The following is a 24,629-nucleotide window of genomic DNA, read 5'->3' as shown; positions in this document are numbered from 1 at the left end:
AGCATAGTTGAGAAAAGTGATGCATTGATGTGAAGCAAAATGGTAGGGAACACCCGTGAGGATGCTCTAAACAAATATTTTGAGACTAATATGAATGTACAATACTGTATGTAAATGAAAATTCCAAACTCATATCTTATTTACTGTCCTCCATCAAACTTATTCAGTTAAATAAGGAGTACAGATGAGATAGAATTTTTAGTGATTTAGCAAATTCTCAGTATGCAATTCTTATTCTTTCCATTCCCTTTCTGTTACATTGCTATATTACTATTGATCCTGCAACTGTTTTCAAATCAACACAAATAGCTATTGAAGGCTGTCTCTGTGCTCGAATTCACCTAGAGTAAATCATTTTGATACTTCCCTAATGAAGAATTCCCAGGAAAATATTGGGTATACACAAGTGTATATTCAGGACATATTCAAGGCTATACATAGAGTTTGTTCAACTTCATTCACCTGCCATGAAATGGGCTACATATTAACTTCTTATTAGTTTCTTATTGTAAATCACCTTCCCCTCAATTCCTTTTAGAGCCGTGCTGAATTCAACATCATTGAAGGTTAACATGCAGTAGTAATCAAAGTATTTCAAGAAATTTCTTATATCTAGTCTAATAGTACTTTGGCAGAACAGAGATGACAAGGAACGTGAAGTATGACTACTTCTTTAAGGGTATAAATTGTGATTTCTATCTCCTTGTTGATGTTCCAGAATCTATTTAGTCTATTTATCTGTATTTTTTTCAAGGGACAGAGAAACAACTCAAAAAATAAGAAAAAAGTATATACTTTATTTAGCTTGTGTTGTAATCAGAATAGGCTATAAAGGAAAACGTTTAATTCAGGTAACAGTCTTCATAGAAACATTGTAAAGTCCTACTGTTTTTTTTGTTTGTTTGTTTGTTTTTGACAGTCTTGCTCTGTCGCCCAGGCTGGAGTGCAGTGGCACAATCTTGGCTCACTGCGACCTCCACCTCCCAGGTTCAAGCGATTCTCCTGCCTCAGCCTCCTGAGAAGCTGGGACTACAGGCGCCTGCCACCACACTCAGCTAATTTTTTGTATTTTTGGTAGAGATGGGGTTTCACCGTGTTAGCCAGGAAGGTCTCTATCTCCTGACCTCGTGATCCACCCACCTCGGCCTCCCAAAGTGCTAGGATTATAGGCGTGAGCCACCGTGGCCGGCCGTAAAGACCTACTGTTTTGAAGAATGTTTCTGTCTTGTTGAATCTTAAAACATGAAAAAATAAAATGAGGCCATGGAAGAACTTTAGAAGGTCATAATCAAATTGTCTTATAGTGTGTAAAAATATGGTCTATAAGTTTTTTATGAACAAGATAGTGCCTTATCAATTTTTTACACTCTGCCTTTTCCTATACGAGTGCCATGTATCTAGCTTTAATAAATGAATACTTTGGGTATAATTTCATTGGCCTTATATTTAATGTTCACTTAGTTATGTTTAAGAGATCAAATCTCACCTCAAACAACTTTTAATAGAGTGTTTTAATTCTATTGTCAAATTGGTGTTCATTGTATTTGATATTGCCTAAAATATCTAGACAATTAAATAGGGTGGGATATGTTTTTTATAAGGGAACTCTCTTTAAAATGGTATTTGCTGGGATGAGATTTAAATAGCAGGTAAAATATTAGTTTCTACTAATAAGAGAAAAGAACTGTCCAACTGACTTTAAACTCAATGCTTCCCAAACTTTAATGTGTATATAAATCACTTGAGTGTCTTGTTGGAATGCAAATTTTCATTCAGTAGGTATTGGGTGAGGCCCAAGATTCTGCATTTCTAATGGAAGAAGCTCTGAGGGACAAGGTCCTAGAAAACCCACACCATTTATAATTGTACCATGCCTAATTTTATTCCTCTGCTTGATGAGCCCCAATGTATCTTCAATGTTTTAAAAATTAATAAAATAAAACTGCAGTGAGAAAAGACAAATAAATCATTTGGTTCTATGTATTAGTTTCTATTTGTGCAAAAAAGCAAAAATACACGTTATTCCAGCAGTTACCACATCTGGAAATGCGAGACATGGATTTCATTGAAATCCTCCCTAAGACATAAATTACATATTCATTTGAAAACATACTGACTCATTTTGCCTTAACTTGACTACTTTAGTGATGCACCAATTTTTTTCCTTTTGGATATTGTCAATACTATATAATGATTAGTGGAGAAAATCTATAGATTTTTATTGGGTATTTAGGTGTTGCCCCTATTGTTTTGTAAGCATAATTAATTTTCTGATGAACATTTGTTTATAAAAGTCTTTGAAAACATTTCTGATTATTTTTGATTGATAATTTCAATTAATCATTCAATCGAACATTCCTGATTGATCGTTTCAGTTACATATTGCAAAATTATTAGTAAAGCTACTACTAGGGTTGTCATTACAATAATCTGAACATGGCCCATGTATAGAGAACTTGTAAGTGCTTTGGAAGCATCTAAGAAACATTATTTAGGCTCTGAAGGAGTTTACAACCCATTTCAAGCCACGAGACACAGAAATATAAAAGAACACTAATGGCATAAGACTTTGTGATCTGTGGTTAAATGAGAATTACAGATATTAGGTTAACCAAAATGTCAGTCACACACAGAATGGGAGGTGGGTCTGGGGATGGAGAGGCTTCAGACTGGCAGAGGTTGAGGCAGGAGTTGAGAGAGACAAGGAAGCTCCTCCTGATGAAGAGCCGAGCGCTTCCAGCATGAGACTTATGTGTCTGCTAGGCAGGGAGTCTTCCCAGCTCCTGCCTAGTGGGATTTGATCATAACTGCAACCCAGTACCTGTGGTGTGTTTCCCGCACCTCCTTTCTCCAAATGGGAGTTTTTATTGCACTGATGATGTTTCCACTCCACTGACATGTGCTGGGTGCAATTTTGCGGACCTGTAAGGAGCGAATAACTGAACTGTAAGAGAGGACCATGCATCACCTAGGCCTCCACCTCATGAGCTGTATAACTGGGTAGAAATTTGGAACTGTTTTTCTTGGAGAGGGAGAAAGTATATTCTATGTGTGAGAAGAAAGTGTCCATAAATGTTTAGATTATAGCTATAATGTACCATCAGAAGACCGTTCTCCTTCTTTGCTTGTTCCTCAGTAAGAGCACTCCCAAATATTATCTAGGTACGTTGCTGTTGAAACAAAAGATGTATCATTCTAGCTTGAACTATATACATCTATACTTTTATACAAGGAAGAAATTGATATCTATCACATAAGAAATCTGGTGACCCTGTAGTTTACAATCCAAAACAATTGTATATAGGATATTTTCAAGCCCCGTTTCAGCAATTCTAAGTTGAAGTATCATGAAAAGCAGTTCAAAAGTCATATGCCTATCATTTCTGATCTTCACATTACCTCTTTGAGATACGTTATTTACTAGCCTCATTTTCCAAATGAGGAAATTGAGGCTCAAAGTGGTTAAATGCCCTACTCAGGGTCACATAGGTAATCATTCAGGCAGGGCTTGAATCCATGTCTTGATTACCATTCTTTTCATTTAGCCCTATAGCCTCTGATTTTAAATTTATTCTGAGTTCATGCTAAGGCAATTTCATTTAAAAGATGTGCTTTAAAATCAAAATACTAAGTAGAATATGTGCCACTTGAATTTTCATTTTTTTTAACCTTTAAAAATAAGATCCATGTTTTGTTGCCATTAGATTTATGCCATTAGAGTGGGGAAAGGGTGGGTAGGGGATGGAAGAAAAAGAAAAGTTAATTATTTTTAGTGCCTGGCCATTTTCCCCGCAATTAGTTTTATAAGCTGCTGCAGGGTACCTATGTCTACTTAAAGAATTAAATCCCCAGGGACCATCTATGGGTAGCTGCAGTTATTGCTAGCTTTATATCTTCAAACATAATTAATCCGTAAGGTTGAACTCTTTCCTCTGAACCAGGACTCGCTTACAGAAACGCAGCTTCCTGCCCTTTCAAGGCCGCTTGTCATGTGTTCCTCTGCTCTCGGTTGAGCCCATGAGTGTGTCTCACTGGCCAGTCATCATGGCCACTGATCCACTTAGCTACTGGTGTTTCATGAACTTTCTCAATACTCTGCCTGGGAATTCCCATAGGGAGCCCAGGACGTTTGGAGTCTGTCACCAAACCCTTTCCAGGGAAAACGATATGAGAAGAGGAACGGCTGAACACCCTGGGGGCTGACAAGGCTTCCACCTTGACAGAGCTCAGTTAAGCTTCAACAATCCTCCTCTCTTTTGAGTGTGGTTTCTGTATTTGAGACTAGTGTCTGTAGTTTGGACTCAAATTCTCAAACTTCCTGAAATACATCTGCCTCTTCGAGGCTACTTCCCTTTACCATTTCTTCCTCCATTCATTTCAATTAAAGGATGTGGGGTTAAAAATGAGAAGATTATTAAAATACGTTTCTTCTAGAAAATTATTTGTCCCCAAATATTCATTTTATGCTAGTTGGAAACAATATATTTCCTGGCTTCCTAAAAGGATTGGAAGCTGTCTTGGACTTAGAACTCTGAGCTCTTGAGGAAAAAAAAGTTTAAATTAAAAGTATGGGGCCGGACGCAGTGGCTCATGCCTGTAATCCTAGTACTTTGGGAGGCCAAGGCGGGCAGATCATGAGGTCAGGAGATCGAGACCATCCTGGCTAACACGGTGAAACCCTGTCTCTACTAAAAAAATACAAAAAATTAGCTGGGCGTGGTGGCAGGCGCCTGTAGTCCCAGCTGCTCAGGAGGCTGAGGCAGGAGGATGGCGTGAACCAGGGAGGTGGAGCTTGCCGAGAGCCGAGATTGAGCCACTGCACTCTAGCTTGGGCAACAGAGCGAAACTCCATCTCAAAAAAAAAAAGATATGGTGTCCGATCTCACACTTGTTAGGATGACTACTCTCAAAAGCATAAAATAACAAGGCTTGGCAAGGCTATAGGGAAACTGGAAGATTGTGCACTGCTGGTGGGAATGTAAAATGGGGCAGCACTGATGGAAAACAGTATACCAGTTCCTCAAACAACTGGAGCAGTTTCTCTATTAAAAATAGAATGGCCATACGATCCAACCATTTCACTTATGGCTATATATTGAAAAGAATTGAAAACAGGGTCTTGAAGAGATATTTGCTCACCCATGGTCATAACAACGTTATGCACAATAGTCAGAAGGCGGAAATGCCATCAACAGATGAATAAACAAATAGGACATACACATATGGTGTATATATATATATATATATATGTATATATATATATATATATATATATATATATATGTATTCAGCCTTAAAGTAGAAGGAAATTCTGACACATGCTACAACATGAATGAACCTTGATGCCATCATGCTACGTAAAATAAGATAGTCACAAAAGACAAATATCGGATGGTTCCACTAATGTAAGTTACCAGGTAGTCAAATTCACAGATACAGAAAGTACAATGGTAGTTTCCAGGGCCTGGGAGGAGAAGGGAATAGGGAGTTTTTATTTAATGTGTACAGAATTTTAGTTTTGCAAGATGAAAAAGTTCTGGAGATTGGTTTCACAACAATATGAGTGTAATTAATACCACCGAACTGTGTTCTTAAAAATGTTTAAAATGGCCCAGGTGCGGTGGCTCACTCCTCTAATCCCAGCACTTTGGGAGGCCCAGGCGGGCAAATCACGAGGTCAGGAGTTGGGGACCGCCTGGCCAACATGATGAAATCCCGTCTCTACTAAAAATACAAAAACTTAGCTGGGCGTGGTGGCGCGTGCCTGTAATCCTAGATACTCTGGAGGCTGAGGCAGGAGAATCGCTTGAGCCGGGGAGGCAGAGGTTGCAGTGAGCAGAGGCCCACTGCACTCCAGCCCGGGTGACAGAGTGAGACTCCGTCTCAAAAAAAAAAAAAAAAAAAATTTAAAATAATCAGCTTTATGTTATGTGTATTTTGCCTCAAATAAACTTTTTTTTCAGTGTGCTGTTATTTTCAGTATTACATATTTCTTGCAAATGGCTGGGATCCTGTATTACTAGAGACGGAGCAGATGTGGTCTGGAGCACACCTGAAAACAGGTGGAGGTTTTATAAATCTGCCAACATGTGCGAGCAGAAACAAGTGCCCTGCCAATTCATAACCACCGCATGTTGTCAGATGTTATGAGTGCTTCAGAGAGAGAGAAAAACGTGCAAATAAGTGCTCCATGAGGAGTGGAGGGACAGCTATAATGAGTCCATGGAGGCCCCCAGAGCCGAAAGAATGAACCGTGCGCCGGACCCCAGGCGGAAGACTCATCACAGTGCTGCGATGAGCGACCCTTCCTGTCGCCGTGATGTCCTCTTTCATCACAAAGCATGGAATGAATTTTTTTATAACTTTTATTATAGTTTCAGAGGTACATGTTCAGGTTTGTTATATCGATAAATAGCGTGTTGCAGGTGTACAGATGATTTCATCACCCGAGTAATAAGCGTAGTACCGGATGAGTAATGTTTACATCCTCGCGCTCCTCCCACCCTCACCCTCGAGTAGGCCCTGGTGTCCCGTTATTCCCTTCTCAGTGTCCATGTGTACTCAGTGTTTAACTCCCACTTACAAGTGAGAACAACAAAGCGTGGAATGAATTTTTATTCGTAATAATCTGAGCAAAGTGCAGTTGAAGGATCTTGGAATCATCCAGGCTTGCTTCATATTTTGTTACTATTGGATATTTGAGTCTCATTATTTCTTCATTATAAATCTGGATTCTCAGTTTAAAAACACTAGTGTTGGCCGGGCGTGGTGGCTCACACCTGTAATCCCAGCAATTTGGGAAGCTGAGGCGGGCAGATCACGAGGTCAGGAGATGGAGACCATCCTGGCTAACACGGTGAAACCCCGCCTCTACTAAAAACACAAAAAAATAGCCGGGCATGGTGGCGGGCGCCTGTAGTCTCAGCTACTTGGGAAGCTGAGGCAGGAGAATGGTGTGAACCCGGGAGGCGGAGCTTGCAGTGAGCCGAGTTCACACCACTGCACTCCAGCCTGGACCACAGAGCAAGACTCCGTCTCAAAAAAACAAAAAAGAAAAAAAAAAACAAAAAAAACTATTGTTATTTCTGAATCATATACATTTATTTATTGCTTCATTCAGAAGGTAAAGTTCAAAATGCTTGTTAATAGCTAGTAGAGAACAAAAATATCTACTATGTATGACCTAAGATATACTTTATGTAAATAAAAGTGTACTTTTGTTGCCTTTGTTACACTCTTATTCTGTGTTCTTATTTCCTAAACTGGGGCACTAAAATCATGGATGTTGGGATTCAAGCAGCAGTGATTTTTCTCTGAAAATTCCAGAATTTGTTTGTATATCTACAGTTTCTTACCTTTCTCTCTTTTTTAAAAGCAGGAACTTTTCCATCTTTTAATCTCTGCTCCTACCATAACCGTGATCACCTACTTACTCTTAGTGTATTTAATTCAGTTAAAAAAAACTTACCTTTAAAGCCTTCCATACCCTAAGCACTGCCATAAACGCAAGGTGACAAGACATACACCCTTTTTGGAAGGCATTAGAATCAAAATGGGCAGCAAAACAAGCACGTAAACTAAAAATAGCAGAAATTCAAATTATGACTACAAATATCATTGTTGTGGAGGCATAGGGAAAATTGAATCTGAGAAGGAGAAATCGTAGACATTTCCTGGAGACGGTGACTTTGGAACTAGACCTAGATGATGCCAAGGATGTTAACAACCAGCGACAACAAAGTGATAGGAAGAAACGTGAATGAAGTGTGCTGGGAAATGGCTTCAGGGTATTGGTGAATATTAACTATAAGGAATATCAGGCCTGAAGGAAAGAATGATGAAGAACCAATGCTTACAACAAAACTTAATTATCATAAATTAGCGTGAAGGTTCAGATGATAGGCCATGGACGTAATGTAATTATGCATCCTGAACAGCTGGTACCCTGTGTGACCCCTGTAATATTTTGGAATGATTGAGGTATCTGGAAGGAATACAGTGACATGCACGTATTATGGGATTGCAGTTGGAGTCGGGGGCTGGTGTTATCCTAAGAGGTATCAGAGAGTGTGAAGCTCTGCCTGTCCTATTTCTTGGATTTTCATTGTCAAGGAGTGGGTAAAGCTCACCTGGTACATATACCCCCAATTCTTGATTTGGGGACTCCAGCAAAGTCATAGCTACCGAAAAGCCTCCTGGTAAAACGAGGAACAGCAACACCAAAGGGATTGAGATTTTATGGTAAACCCCAAATAATCTAGCATAGCCAAGGTTTTTGTCTGGGAGAAAGAAAAGGGGACCAGGTTGCTGAAGACCTCAGGGATGCTTTTCTGGGACTCAGGGCTTTTCTCCAGGAAATGGGGGAGTAGGGAGTAGGATAAGAAGGGTGGCATAGAGAACATGAGCTTTCCCAAGGAAACTCTGGCAGCTGTCACAATGTGCAGAGAAGAGAAATTAGAGGTAAGGAGACTGCCCTTGGCATAATAATTGAAGTGAGGATGTGTTCTGTGGACAGAAATGCTGGCCATGAAACAGCAATGCAGACAGACCAGGTTCCAAAGTGGGAATGTGGGCCCCAAGGGCCTGATGTGTCTCTACTGGGAACTGATCATCACTTGGGGACCTATCTTCAGCTATCTTTTGGGAAATAGAATCTGTGAGTTCTTAAGTATTTAACATAAGATCTTCTAAAAACTGTCCTTTCTTTTTCATATACTTACGTCCTCACCCCACCCATCAACATTATTAGATTTTATTAGGAAGTGAAAGCTCAGACATTGAGTCACTTACCAAATACATTTGTATAAATTATCAGTAGAACCGGGCCTAGGATCGAAGATAAACAGAAGATATTTCAAATGCATGAAAGAGAAAAGCTTCATCTTTATCTTTTTATTTCCAAATAAGTAGTACATTGGGATGTGCTGCTCTGTAATTGTGTCATTGTATACTTCTCGAGCAAAGAGATATTTCTATGGAGAGATTTAAGACAGTCAGGAGGAGTACCCATCCCCACCACCCACTGAAAGAGAGGGTTTCTGTGACACCTTGCTCTGCCCAAGCTAGCACATGGCTTTAGTGTAGACAGAGTAGTTCCTGGAGAGCAGGTGCAATGGTATCAGTTTCTTTGTACTGTATCAAGATGCAATCCTGGGAAACAAACATTGAGTAAATTAAATAATTGTTGGATGCTGTGTAGTATCCTAGAATTGCAGTGCCAGAAAGGATGTGAACTTCAAGTACAAATTTCTCATCTCGTGTATGAATCCTTTCAACAGTATCTAGTTTCTTTAGGAAAAAAAAAAAAAGAGAGAGATGCCAGGTGCGGTGGCTCACATCTGTAATCCCAGCACTTTGGGAGGCCAAGGAGGGCAGATCACAAGGTCAAGAGATCAAGACCATCCTGGCCAACATGGTTAAATCCCATCCCTGCTACAAATACAAAAATTAGCTGGCATGGTGGTGCTCACCTGTAGTTCCAGCTACTTGAGAGGCTGAGGCAGGAGAATCGCTTGAACCCGGGAGGCAGAGGTTGCAGTGAGCCGAGATCGCGCCACTGCACTCCAGCCTGGCAACAGAGTGATACTCTGTCTCAAAAAAAAAAAAAAAAAAGAGAGAGAGAGAAATCTTAGGTTTTGTAGTATTTGCATAGCTCGATTAAAAAACGTTATTGTAGGAGACAACAATCTGCTACTGGTTAGCTTCTGCTCATTTTTTTAGGTCTATACATTGCTAGTACAAAATCTAAGTCGTCTTATTCAGTGTCAGTGTAGGAATGTGCAAAATCAGTTTGGAATCAGTTATGATATCAGTGGCAAGGTATGTAATGTCTACATGATATGAACCATTTAGTTTGCTTTACCAACAGCTACAGAAAATTACAATTAAAATTCTGTATGGGACAAGACAAGTATTTTTAAGCTGAGAGTTGATGAAGTTAGCTCTAGCATATGTGCCAGGCGTGGAGCAAGGAGAAGGACTCAGCAGCTGGAAGAGCTGCCACTTAGATTAACCCAAGAGACTATCTAGCTTGTCTGATTTTACATCGAAAAGCTTTCAGTTCTGTGTACTTTATACAAGAAATTTACATTTTAATCTAGGGCTGTAAAAACATTTTCTACCATTCTAAGTGGGACATAAATTTTTTCACTCAGGAAATTGTTATTTCAAATGCTAACTCCAAAAAAAAATTCTGTCTGAAACTTAAGATAAAAAGATTTTATAATAAGAACAAGTTATGATATAACTCACTTATTTCTGATAAAAATGAATAAAGTTAGTTTAATTTCTATTTAGCTTCCTTTAAAATCTGTGTTCATCCATACACTAATATTGCACTTGCATTGTGATAGAAAACAGCATTCACCCTGAGAGATTTTACAAGTGAAGGGCATGCAGCCTTTGAAGATTCTATAACTGAAGAATGTAAGATAAAAATTAAAGGAAATTCACATATAAAAGTTGCAAACAGGCTGGGTGCAATTATTCACACCTGTAATCCCAGCACTTTTGGAGGCTAACGTGGGAGGATCACTTGAGCTCAGGAGTTCGAGACCAGCCTGGGCAACATAATGAGACTTTGTGTCTACAAGTAATTAAAAAAAAAAAAAAGTTGGGTATGGTGGCATACCCTTGTGTCCCTAGCGACTTGGGAGGCCAAGGCAGGAGGATCATCTGAGCCCAGGCACTCAAGGCTGCAGTGGGCTGTGATCATGCCGCTGCACTCCAGCCTGGGTGACAGAGCGAGACCCCATTTCAAAAACAAAAAATAAATAAAAGATGCAAACAGTAGAAAGGTATGAAACTCACTTAACCTATAAAGTTTTATGCATTTAGTAGAGTCTTTTCTTAGAAAAATTGCCCATCAAAATGAATTTCTAAATGAGTCATATTTTACACAGTTTTCCATTATATACTCAGACACATTCAGATTAGTAGAAATCAGCATAAAAATAAACCATTTCAAAATGTAACAGACTCAAAGTCATATTTCAAAGAAAATGATTAGTTACTATGCTTTGAAAAAATCAAATTGCTTATAAATGATATTTGACAGAAATATATCTTACAGAAATTTTACTATATAATATTTGACTTTCATGACTAAACTGTAGAACTAGCCCAATAATGTCAACACTAGCTTTGTACAACTAATGCTGAACCCAGCCAAAAACAAAATATTTGCTCATTTAGCTGGACTACTAACATGTTACCACATTCTTGGCATTTCTATAATACAGGGTTTTAATAGGGCCAATTAATAATTGAAACAAATTTCTAATAGATGTGCAAGAATTTAGTATTAACTGGATTTTTGAACTGATGTAAAGATCATCTGGTTAATGTTGATGTCAATTTTATACATACACATATGATTACAGAATGTATATATTATATGCATATTATACATACATGTCCACATATATTCTTTAAAGATGTAGTTACATATACAGAAGGATAATTGAAATATCTACAACAGAATGGATCAACCTAGGAATAGCTCACGAATGTATCAAAAACAAAGTACTTTTATTCAGTGTTGGAGACATATAGCTTATTGCATCTTTTAAGCATTTTTCTTTGTTTTTTAACAGGTTGTTTGGTATCAAGTCAGTAATTCAAACGGACTGTTCGAGTACTTGGAAGATCATAGTAAACCCGGACCTGTCATGGTACCACCACGCCAACCCTATCCTCCTGCTGGTGATGTACTACACTCTGGCCACTCTGATCCGCATCTGGCTGCAAGAGCCCCTTGTAAGGACAAAAACGTTTTCATGATCTTGTCTGCAAAGTAACCTTGAATCTCCAGGTGAAATGATTCACTCCTGTTCTCTACTGACTAATCAATACTGTATTCCAACACAACTCTAGTGTTCTGGGTATGATGTTTCAATTCTGCAAAGAGTATTAAGTGAATATAAATACTACCAGATCAAAGACTAGCTTCCCTTTACTACCGCAAAGTGCTGGTAAGAATGGCAGGCAGTGAGAAGAACGGAAGACTCATTTTTGCTGATCACTTACTGTAATATGCCATGCCATACGTTATCTCATTTAATAAACTAAACAACTCTAATCAATGGAATAGGTATTATACGCATTTACAGATGAGGAAAATGAGGTTAGAGATGCCAGTTTTTCTAAAATCACACATTTATTGGATGGTACAAATCAGATTCTAATCCACATTTGACAACAAAGCTCAGTTCTTAGAGACACACACCCCTGTTATCAAGGGGTCTGGTGTTTCCCAAATCTCCTCCAGCGCTCTTAGCCTGTGAAGATGTGGGAGTGACAGCCCAGCTCTTGGTGGTGCCTGTTGCCTCCTGAGTATCCCCTTGTGAGGGATGGGGATTCGAATATTCCTTCCAGCACAACTGAGGGTGTTTATTCCCTATGAAAATATGAACAAGGACACAGCATTTCTGAGGGGAGGACTGAAACCTGGGTGGCTTCTCTTCTCTCTTTTCTCCTTCAGTGACAGAAAATATCAGCCTGCTTTTCTTTCCCCTAAATGACTGTCAGGAGCCAGGTTGCAAGGTTGCTTATTGGCACATGAAGGAGACAAGCTGTGTAGACAGGGTGGCTGCAACTTTTCAGGCCCCACCTGCGGGGAACCCCACAGCTGGGGACAGTTCTCATGAGCATGGCCCAGCCTGAGTCTCTGCATTCCAGTCCCCCCTCCTCCGAATCGCTTCTAGCCTGGGGCCCTGCAGAAGTTCCCTACTTTCTCTGTCTGTCTTTGTACCCACAGACCATTCCCACACGTTCATCAGTCAGCCAGTCAATGAATATTATGGAAGGCCAGCTGGGTCTGAAACTAGCCTAGGGGCCGGCATAGAGCAACGACTTCAGTAGGCAGGGCCCCACTTAGAGAGCTGTGCATTCTAAAAAAGAAAAACGGTCCAAGAGAAGCAAGCAGGATGTAAATCAGATAGTAACTGTAAAACTGCAGGAGGCGCATGCCTCCGGTCATCCCTGATAGAAGCACCACCTGCAGAAATGAGGATGGTGCTGTCTTCCTCCTATATGGTACCTCCTCCCCATCTCAGTGGCTAACAGCCATCTGTGGGATTAGGGTCTCAGAGGCCATCCTTGTTAGCAGGGTTCTCTTGGATCATCTTTCTTTTAGGCCACTGATGACAGTTGTATAGTAACAAAATGATTTATGGGTGGTAAGGAATCCCAGTTATGGTGTGTTATATTTTTCTTCAGTTCTCTTCTAAAATTTGACTGTGCCAGCAGAATCATTAAAATTGTGTCCAATTCTTCCACAAACATGCATATGTATATGTATATATTCACAAATAAAAACATGTACATAAAAAATTAAATGTACATATATATATTTTTGAGATGGAGTTTCACCCTTGTTGCCCAGGCTGGAGTGCAATGGCATGATCTCGGCTCACCGCAACCTCTGCCTCCTGGGTTCAAGCAATTCTCCTGCCTCAGCCTCCTGAGTAGCTGGGATTACAGGTGCCCGACACCACGCCTGGCTAATTTTTTTGTATTTTTAGTAGAGACGGGGTTTCGCCATGTTGGCCAGGCTGGTCTCGAACTCCTGAGCTCAGGTAATTCACTCGCCTTGGCCTCCCAAAGTGCTGGGATTACAGGCGTGAGCCACCACGATGGGAACTATTTCTGAACAATGTCTTGCACATTATGGAAATTACTTTAAGGCTTTCTAGTTATTAAGATTTCCCAGCCCATTTGCTTTCTCTGGGATATCCCATGTCATCTCTCAGATAATGCAGTAGCTTGATGAGGGCTCCGTTATAACTTTGGGCCCGTGTGATATTCTGCTTCCACTGCCGTGTGCTGTCTGGCAAGCAAAGGTAGGCAGAGAGAGAGACAGGAAGACCATCTAGGCTATAGGCCACACAGCAATAGCAATGTTATAAATCACAAGGTCTGCAGGAGTATGTAGAGAAGGGGGCTTCACACTATCATCAACATTTCACGTGGGCTCTATTTCAAATGGGCTGGGACAGAAGGCCCGTTGCATTGAGTCAATGAGAAAAAGAAGCTGATTATATCATAGTTCCAGGTGACCTGGTGCATTTAATGAAAAATGCCGGCCACCAAATATGAGTGCTGAAGTAGACATCTATGAAACATGTCTGAAAAAGAGAGAGAGAAAAGGCAGTGTCGAGACTTCAGTGTAGTAGGTGGCCCCCATCTGGCAAACGTAACGCCCCACCCAGGGAGTTAGGGTGCCCTGCTTAGGAGTTCTACTCTGGTGCACTGGGACCCAGACAATGAGACTAAGTCCACTCCACTCCAGTATCAGTGACACATGACTGCCCTTTTTACTAGGACACTTTTGTTGAGAAAACATGCTAAGGCACCGAAGCGCTTCTGTTCCTCATATTCCTCTCTATCACCTTTCCTAGACCAGTTGTCTAATTTAGGCAAATGTCTCATGTGCATAGATATACTCTTGCTTAGTGCTGTGTGAGCTCTAGATGATTCTGCCTTCAATACATCCAGTCTTAATTGAAGATTGCCAGCAGCTGGCTTACACGGTTAACTGCGCACCTTTGTGAAGGCTCTTACGCTAAGAGCCATGTGCATTGCTGCTTTTGAGTGTAGTTGAGAATGCACGTGGAAAAGCTGTGGATATTTAACAATTGAGCATATTCTGTAATGCATGGGGCTTAGTAGAATCAGGGGACATTTAATATTGATGTACTTATCAATTACAGGGGAGCATTTTTGTCATTTTTTAAAGTGTCTTGACAAAATCCTGTGTATTGTAAACATTCACTTTGAAAAGTCATCATATTGAGCCAAAATGAAAAGCTCTGTCTTGGCCACCCAGGCTGCCTAGGGAACTGCCTCAGGAAGCAAGACTGATCCTGTCTCTGTGTTTCAGGTGCAGGATGAGAGGACCAAAGAAGAGGACAAAGCCCTGGCTTGTAGCCCCATCCAAATAACAGCGGAGAGGAGGCGGAGCCTGTGGTACGCAACCCATTACCCCACCGATGAGAGAAAAGTAAGCCATGATGAAAGCGATTTCCATTGCCTAATTTTTCTGTTTTTGTATTTTACTGTTGAATATGAGCCTTATAATATCTTATATATCATATCATATTCAGGTTGCTTGTAGTTTATAGAAACAGTGATTTAGGAGAGTTAGTACCAGAGAGGGAAAACTATTTCCAAAGAAAATATCCAGGTCCCGTCAAGAACATCATTTTATATTTCCATGCTTTCTACTGAAATCTCCTAATCTTAAAAAGAATGTTCCTATTAAAAAAATAATTTTGTAATTAAAACGAACAAAAGTAGCAAAGCAACCTGTTAGCACTGGAGGGGGACTATTTCGGTGCTGAACTATATTGCAGAAAATAATTTTACTCTGTTGGGTATTTGGTTGATTCGGGTATTTGGCAGACAATTACTTGAAAATAAATGAAGTGAGCTCATCACTTTGAGGCAAACGACGGACAATAATTGTTACCAGTGATATAATTTAAGCATTTGAGTAAAAATCAGAATTTTGGAAACTCATATCTACTGAGGGCTTAAAAACTTTCCAATATTTGAGGACTTTTCTGATGAGATGAGGTGATATTGACAAATGTGCTTTTTACACATTGCATACTGAAACTTGCCAGTATTTGGTAGAGTCAATACCTGTATCTCACTGAAACAGCAGTTTCTGAATCACCACCACCCGACATGACAGCGTGTGGATAAATGATCCAGTCGGGGTGCATGATATGCCAATGGGTTTTAAGGTAGCAGAGTATGAAAAGTTCAGATATGGTTGCAGATTCTGCACTACAACTGACATTCAAGACTCTACACTGGTTGAGTCTGATCGAGTAGAAAAGACTGTCCACAGTTATTTGGATAGACTATTAAAATACTTTTTTTTTTTTTGGCAATAGAGTCTCACTCTGTCGCCCAGGCTGGAGTGCAGTGGTGCGATCTTGGCTCACTGCAACCTCCGCCTCCTGGGTTCAAGCGATTCTCCTGAATCAGCCTCCCAAGTAGCTGGGACTATAGGCATGTGCCACCATGCCTGGCTAATTTTTTTGAATTTTTAGTAGAGATGTGGTTTTGCCATGTTGCCCTGGCTGGTCTTGAACTCCTGAGCTTAGGCAATCTGCCTGCCTCAGTCTTCCAAAGTGCTAGGGTTACAGGCATAAGTCACTGCACCCGGCCCTAAAATACTTCTTTTTGACCAAATTGCATACCTATGTGAAGCTAGATTTTCTTTATCTACTTCAACCGGAACACCACATCACAACAGATTGAATGCAGAAACAGATGTGAAAATCCGGTTGTCTTTTATTAAGCTAGACATTAAATAGATATGCAAAATTATAAAACAATGACACTGTCTTCACTGTTTTAAAAAATATAGCTATTTAAATAATTTATTTATACTAACACATAATGGGTTTTTAAAATTTTTAATGAATAAATACATAAGTAAATAAATATTTTAAGACTACCTGGTCTAATTTCTCATATGGTAGATAATTGATAGATAGAACCCACATAAATTAAGTCTCTTTGGGACCCTCAGTGATTTTTAAGAATGCAAATGAGTCCTGACCTAAAATTGTGGTAGAACCACTTGCTGTGCTAATTATTATTTGGGGGAAGCCCAAATCACCTGGTAGTAATGTATTACTAGTTAAAAAGTAGTCATATTAATAATCATTTTGTTGTAGGCAGTACGCAAATCTTAAAATAATCTCAAACCACATTACAAATCAATTTTTCTTTTCTTTTTTTTTTTTTTTTTTTTGAGACAGAGTCTCGCTCTGTCACCCAAGCTGGAGTGCAGTGGCGCGATCTCGGCTCACTGCAAGCTCCGCCTCCCGGGTTTACGCCATTCTCCTGCCTCAGCCTCCCGAGTGTCTGGGACTACAGGCACCCACCACCACGCCCGGCTAATTTTTTGTATTTTCAGTAGAGACGGGGTTTCACTGTGTTAGCCAGGATGGTCTCAATCTCCTGGCCTCGTGATCCGCCTGCCTCGGACTCTCAAAGTGCTGGGATTACAGGCGTGAGCCACTGCACCTGGCCCAATTTTTCTTTATTATGAAAATTCTATTTCTTGAAATATAAATACATTCAGAATTCTGCAGATGTCTCAAAGGGGTATAAAACTAAACAGCTTATTCTTGTAGAACATAACCTTGAAAAACATGGTAACATTTATAGACATGTAGTTGCTTACCTGCTGTATAACTAAACATTAACATCAAGAGCTGTGAAATAGTTGTCATAAACAGCAGCATCCAGCTCATTTATTTGTCCCTTTATATTTTGCATGGCAATTTTAATATACGAGCAAGCAGCAAGTTAAAGAGAATGGGTTTGTTCATAGTAAAACTTTATAGATACATAAACAGTAAAATGCTTTCAGCTTCCTTACTAACATGCTTTCCCACATTGCTTTTTGCAGCTTTTATCCATGACCCAGGATGACTACAAACCATCTGATGTTAGTATACCCTTAGAATTATCATTTATGCATGTGTAAGTGATGTAAAGGCAACAAATGGAAGTAGCTCCTTTGAGTCTATTTTAATGATCTATTAAAATTTCCATAAGCTTTTCCATTTTTGAGCATAAATTATATCTGGTAGATTGCTGTTAAAATGAGATTGAGTATAATCATACAAAATACATTTAAATTTTAAGAAGCTTTGTGGGCTTTTTAAAAAGTGTTTTTTTCTGTAGCTATGCCTATTACATAAGTAGGAAGTTTTGCATGCCCATGGGCGCACATACACGTATGTATTGGTGGGTGTTATGTTTATCTCAAAAATTGTAAAGCCAACGAGACAAGAAGGAGGAAACAGGCAGTTGTACTTAGTGGTGTGGTAAGGACATAGCAACCTGCAGTCAGGCAGAGATCCCCAGAGTGTGATGCCTTAGCTGAGATCCAAGGGATGTTTGCATTAGTCCTGTGCAGAGCCACATACGGCATAGGCAGGACTATGCTGGACCACAGCCCAAGAAAGGTCTAGAGTCCCATATAGAAGGAGGGATGGCTGAGAGGTGGACAGTAGCAAAGGCTGAGGCTGGAAAGATCAGACCAAATCTTGAAGGCCTCTTTCAGCCATTTACAAGAGTTTGCTCTTCATACTGAGGACAGCAGGTGCAAAGCATGGTTTTTGGCAAAGTGCAACAAGATCAGATGCACATTTTCCTGCGATCACTCTGTGGAGACTAGAGTTGGAGAGGGAATGTACGAGATTCCCCTTTCTAAAATATTTGGACAATTGGCTAAGTTATTCAGCTTGCAATCAACTCCTCACTGTTCGGTTAGGGTGGAGGAAGGGAAGTGGGGGTATGTCTACATTGAAAACCCAGAGCTGCTGTAACAGGTGTCCCTTTCTCTGCACTCCCGGCAGGGCCTGCTGGTGACTGTGAATGGCAACCCTGTGGATTACCACACTATCCACCCCAGCCTGCCCATGGAGAACGGCCCCGGCAAAGCCGACCTCTACTCCACCCCTCAGTACCGGTGGGAGCCCTCTGATGAATCCTCAGGTAGGAGCCAGCCCTGCACTCAGGGTCGCACTTCTCCCTCATTTAGAAGCTTGGCCTCTCTCTGTCTTTTTGTTGTTGTTGCTTATTTGATTTTTTTTAAAAACTGTATCCATGTCAGTATCATTAAACTCACTTCTTTAAGTTCTGCCTGCATTTTGCCCCAGCATATTGCTAGTTGTGTTCTATCCTTGCATACAAAGTAAGTGACATAATTGGGGTAAACTTTTAAAATAAAAGGTGAAAACAGTATTTTAAACATGTCAACTTAGGTATAGCATCTATACATATGTTGGTCTTTCTTTTAGTTGATATTGTAATTATGGTCAATGGTTTTCCTGGTTAATGTATGAATTTTTTTTTTTTTTTTTTTTTTTTTTGAGACAGAGTCTCGCTCTGTCTCCCAGGCTGGAGTGCAATGGCATGATCTCGGCTCACTGCAACCTTTGCCTCCCGGGTTCACGCCATTCTCCTGCCTCAGCCTCCCGAGTAGCTGGGACTACAGGTGCCCACCACCACGCCTGGCTAATTTTTTGTATTTTAGTAGAGACTGGGTTTCACCGTGTTGCCCAGACTGGTCTCAAACTCCTGAGCTCAGGCAATCCACCTGCCTTGGCCTCCCAAACTTCTAGGACTACAGGCTTGGGCCACCGCACCTGGCTGAGTGTTTTTTAAGAGTCCTTTTTTTGTCCATTTTTTAAAAAATGAGGTTGTCTTAACTTTTGCAAGGTTTTTTTCTCCCTTTTCTTTCAGTTGTTTATGTTGAAGGAGAGCAATATTACTAAAGATGACAAATCAGTGGCTTGGGGCTGAGTTTCAGTCTCAGATTTGATTTTTGGTCTGCACAGCATTAAAAAAAAATTTAAATAGCCATCATTTAAAAAGCTGCACCTCTGACCTAGAAATGGACACTTCTGGAATCCCGTGAAGAATATGAAGGTCTGGCAACACGAGTCCCTCACCTCTACAAAAGAGCAGTTAGCTGGACCTCTATTGTCATTGTCCCTGCAAGGGACCAATTGCCCGTCACCAATCCATAAAGACAGAATTACAAAGTGACTGTAAAACTAGAGTGGATTTGCATCTCTATTTGTATGTAACTACAGCCAGAGTTCTTAGACCTTGTCCTGCCTTTAGTGAGTGGCCAGCAGCTCTCCAATTTGCATCTATGGTACATCACGCTTACTCCAAGGGCCTTTTCGCATAACTCTTCATCAGGTTTATTCTGATGTCTGTTCTTCATAATTCTGTATCAGTACTTCCTGGAGTTGCCCCACAGGGCTTCTTAATACTTAACTGTACAACTGGTTAGTCATATTATCCGACATTCCTCAGTAAGGTTAAATCAAGGTCAGCCACCACCCCCACCCCACCCTCACACCCAACCCATGATGACACCTGAGAGCTGCATAGCTTCAAACTCTACTGGTTCGTTCCCTGTTTCTGCTTCCTGCATGCATGTGTTTTAGTTTGCAGCTCAGGCTTAAACTGGAAAGTTCAAGGAAACACAGTGCTTTCCAGTGTGCTCTTCAGAGCATAGGCACCAGAAGCAAACACACAGGGCCCAAGAGCCAGCATCTGTGGCTTCTGACGTTTGAGCTGTTGGGGTCACAGCCTAGACAACCTTCTACTTACCCATTACTTTCATGTGGACAAGTAAATTGAATTTTGAGTGCTGACAAGGACAACCCAGACATACTGAAATCATAAACTGGGCTTTCAAAAGTGAAACAAAGGCTGAAAGGGTTTTAAAAATTAAATCTATATATACAAAAAGTTTCCACCAGAGAAGCAGCATGGCCGTAACTCTAAAATCCATCAGATTTGGTGTTTTCACCCCTGTCTATGATCCCAGGAACTTTCTGTATAAACCACAGGCTCATCCAGTCCTACTGCAGGAGGAATGAGAGCCAGTGGGCTTCTGCCAAGGACACACCATCGTCTCATTGCGGAGCCCATGTGGAGTAGTATGCACAGTCACTGATTTTTCAGTCATTTATACCTCTTTATGCTGCTAAGAAATTTTCTCCTATAACCCACCTATACATAGTCCATTTGATTTGAACAAGAAAGACAGAAAGGACAGTCTACTTAGTGGCTTAGAACAGCACTTAGTATGACACACTTTCTCCGGACCAGGAACCTGGGCATCACTAGGCTGGTTCCTCTGGCTCAAGGTTGCTCATGAGATTGCAGTCAAGCTGCTATCTCAGCTGAAGGCTTGTCAGAGGAGGGGAGAATCTGCTCCCAGGCTCACTGTGTAGCTATTGGCTGGCCTCAGGCTCTTGCTGACGTCTGGCTGGCAGAGCCATCTGTTCTCACACCTGGGGCTCCCCATAGGGCTGTTTACAGCATGGTAGCTGGCTTGTCTGAGGACAAGCAGGTGAGAGAATAAGAGAGAGCACTCAAGGTGAAAACCACAGTCTTTTTAAACAGAATCTTGAAAGTGACCCTTCATCCCCTCTAAAGTGCCCTATTTGTGTTAGAAGAAGCTTGTCACAGGTCCCACCCACACTTGAGGGGAGGGGCCACACAACAGCATGAACACCAGGAGGTGGGGGCTCTGATGACAGGCTTAGAGGCTTCCTTCCATACCTTCTTACATGGAAATTTTCCTTTCTCAGTTATTACATGCTGGATCCCATTACACTGACCAGGCAGAACTTACTGATTCTGTTTGAATTCTAAGGGCTTTATGAATGGGAAACAATTTCTGAAATCTTAAATAAAAGGCTATACCAAAACCATACATGTGCTGCATTGCTTGGAAGATTTATACAAACATCACATGTTTGCATAAATAGTTAAATAAAGTATTTGTCCATCTAGAAAAGCGAGAGGAGGAAGAGGAAGAGAAAGAAGAATTTGAAGAAGAAAGGAGCCGTGAGGAAAAAAGAAGTATCAAAGTTCATGCCATGGTCTCCGTATTCCAATTTATTATGAAACAAAGTTACATCTGTGCCCTCATAGCTATGATGGTATGTATGATATGATGGTATGTATAATATGATGATATGTATAATATGATATGATGGTATGTATGCTATGATGGTATGTATAATATGATGGTACATATATAATGGTATATAAGATATGATGGTATGTATGATATAATATGATAGTACATATATGATAGTATGTAAGATATATGATGGTATGTATGATATGATGGTGTGTACAATATCTGATGGTATGTATGATATGATATGATGGTATGTATATGATGCTATGTGCAATATGATATGATGGTGTGTATGATATGATGGTATGTATGAGTGGCGGCTGCCAGGGTGCTGGAGAAAGGAGACCACAGTCCCACTGGCTCTAAGTGCTGCTGTCTTCTCAGGGCCAGCAGAAGTACAGGGATCCCCCTAATGCCTTGGCAGAGAATGGTCAGCTGTGTTAATTTTTCATGGGATATTTATACTACAGATTGTAAAATTATGTCCTTTTCAATTCTATTTATCCTCCTTTTAAGTATTAATACATTTCTTCCAAATTAGCTTATCAAGTCAGACTATCTCTTATTTTGCCAATTTGAGAGGACATATTAGTTTTTTTAAATGACATTGAAGGTCTTCAAGGTTAACATAGGGTGCTTTTATTCGTTTCAGATAGTGAGAGTTATATTCACATCTTGTTTAGATTTCGGTGAGACGTTATTCCTTCTTAGCTGCAATAACTTTTTTTTTTTTTGAGATGGAGTCTTGCTTTGTTGCCCAGGCTGGAGTACAGTGGCACAATCTCAGCTCACTGCAAGCTCCACCTCTCAGGTTCACGCCATTCTTCTGCCTCAGCCTCCCGAGTAGTAGCTGGGACTACAGGCGCCCGCCACCACGCCCGGCTAATTTTTTTTTTGTATTTTTAGTAGAGACGGGGTTTCAGCGTGTTAGCCGGGATGGTCTCGATCTCCTGACCTCGTGATCCACCCGCCTTGGCCTCCCAAAGTGCTGGGATTACAGGCGTGAGTCACCGTGCCCGGCCAGCAGCAATAATGTTTTACCAATATGAGCATCAAGCAACCATGGTTCCCTAGAGCACCTTCTGATTGTGAGCTCTCAGTTTATGCATGTTTCTACTCACCATCTGCAACATCACAGCTTCAAAATAGACCCTTGGCCCATAGAGAGAAGATAAAAGAAGCTATAATCTCTCCCTTTCCCAAAAACAAATTTTCTTGGGAAATTTGATTTATTTTTGAGAAACCTAACATTCTTGTTTAAAATACAACTCTTCCAAATTCTGTGGTCAACAGTGAGATCCTATGGACACCTTTGATGATAAAAATAAAAAAATTATTTAACTCAAGGGACATAGAACCTAGGCACAGTTTCCCCAGTCACTCAGTCCAGGTGCTTCTCAGATGAACCTGTGTGTGCTCAACTTCAGTTTCCAATAAGGAACACGGCCACATGGGAGAGGAGACTGGGAAAAAGAAATCACCACAAAATTGAAGAGGCTAATTTGGGGACTGCCAGGTCTATTCTTCAAATAAAATTAGTTCTGTGCTCTTTGGTTACTTTTTGACTTTTTCTATATATCAACTGCTCCTTTAAACTGCAGCAAATCTCTCATTCTGAACTCACAAAAGTATACCATTTTTTTTCTCTCTAAGCCAGATAAGTTTGGTCTTTTCTTTAAAGCAATAGAGCTAAAAAACATAAAATAAAATAAAATATTTGAATACACATTTTGTTACTTAACTGAAAAAAGTCGATTGTAAAAACAACACAATCCTTCATTAAAAATGTGCCCTTGCCTGGTACCATTCTGCTGTGTTAATGGAGCTACAATGTTAAGGCTTTAAAACCTCCTGCCTTCTAAGCCACCACTCCACGGCTTGGGGTCTCTGTCACTCCACCACAACTCTCTACTCTCCCTGGTTTGAGTATTACAGTCTTTTCTTTTTAGATAGTTTTTACCTTACCAGGGTGGGAGGACTGAGCATTGTGTTGACCATGGTCGTGTTTCCTTTTCTGTCCTCTGGAGGCCTGGAGCATCACCTATCACAGCTGGCTGACCTTCGTGCTGCTGATCTGGTCGTGCACTCTTTGGATGATTCGCAACAGAAGAAAATATGCCATGATCAGCTCTCCCTTCATGGTGGTTTATGGAAACCTATTGTTGATATTACAGTATATATGGAGTTTTGAACTTCCTGAAATTAAAAAAGTTCCAGGATTTTTAGAAAAGAAAGAGCCAGGAGAACTTGCTTCCAAAGTAAGTGAATAGAATACAATAAAACAAAACAATGACACAAAACCATAATCATCATCATAATCGTATCCAAGAGAAACCTTACAAAAACAGGTTCCAAATATTCACTGCTTTATAAAAATGAACAAACATGGGACTGTAAGAAACAACTTGCAGTGCTTAGAGGCCTCTATAATTTAAACATGAACATATATTACACCATGATTTAGCTTTTACTTAGGAATGACAATGTTTTCCACTCAAAGAAAACTTGTATAAATCCTACTAGAGTAAAAATTAGGTGTGAAAATAGGAAAATACAGTGTAAAATGTGTTAAGGGGTTACAGGGCTGTCTTTGATTATCATTTTATAAAACATGCTTAGTGCATTAGTGTCACAGATAAGTATTGATTATTCATGACGTTTTTCTCCAATTCTTTCCTAAAGAACATTTTTAGCAGCAAAAATTAAGTATGACACTTGCTGTTTTTCTTCTACTGATTATATGATATGTTTTTATCTGAGTTAGAATGTTCATACTCTTCTCATTACTCATTTGTTTTCATGGGTCATTTTAACAGTTTTATTTCAAAAGATTAGGTTTCCCAACTTACTGTTTGTTTTGTTAACAGAATGGCAGACTAAACACACATTCCCTTTGTGTTAATAACTTAGTTTTAAGACAGTAAAAATAAACGTGTATATATTGAATGGGTCTTGGAAATTAGTGTCTTTGGAGGAGATGGTCATTTACATCACATGAAATTCACCTTTCCTGGGAGCAACTGCCTGCTTTAATGGTTGTCACACACCCCATATCCAAGGCAATCAGGTGTAAATGGCGTAGAGTAGACTAGGGCAAAGTTTGGTCTTCGTAACAGATTTTTGGGTGAAGAGCTACTGGGGT

The 24,629-nt window shown here is 40.2% G+C and overlaps 1 protein-coding gene across 12 annotated transcripts in view; it reads left to right on the top strand.

The window, feature by feature from the left end:
• Positions 1 to 24,629, top strand: part of PIEZO2 (piezo type mechanosensitive ion channel component 2) — a 474,768-nt gene that overhangs the window by 326,501 nt on the left and 123,638 nt on the right. For all 12 annotated transcript variants that reach the window (XM_024235892.3, XM_063716831.1, XM_054538165.2 and 9 more), the window contains exons 8-13: positions 11,595 to 11,757; positions 14,882 to 15,001; positions 17,435 to 17,473; positions 18,390 to 18,528; positions 21,355 to 21,503; positions 23,515 to 23,745. In XM_024235892.3, coding sequence (XP_024091660.3) covers positions 11,595 to 11,757; positions 14,882 to 15,001; positions 17,435 to 17,473; positions 18,390 to 18,528; positions 21,355 to 21,503; positions 23,515 to 23,745 — 841 coding nt within the window. The remainder of the gene's footprint in view (positions 1 to 11,594; positions 11,758 to 14,881; positions 15,002 to 17,434; positions 17,474 to 18,389; positions 18,529 to 21,354; positions 21,504 to 23,514; positions 23,746 to 24,629) is intronic.

The sequence above is a fragment of the Pongo abelii genome, chromosome 17 (genome assembly GCF_028885655.2).
Source record: "Pongo abelii isolate AG06213 chromosome 17, NHGRI_mPonAbe1-v2.0_pri, whole genome shotgun sequence".
Taxonomy (NCBI): Eukaryota; Metazoa; Chordata; class Mammalia; order Primates; family Hominidae; genus Pongo; species Pongo abelii.
This window is presented reverse-complemented; position numbering and strand designations above follow the sequence as displayed.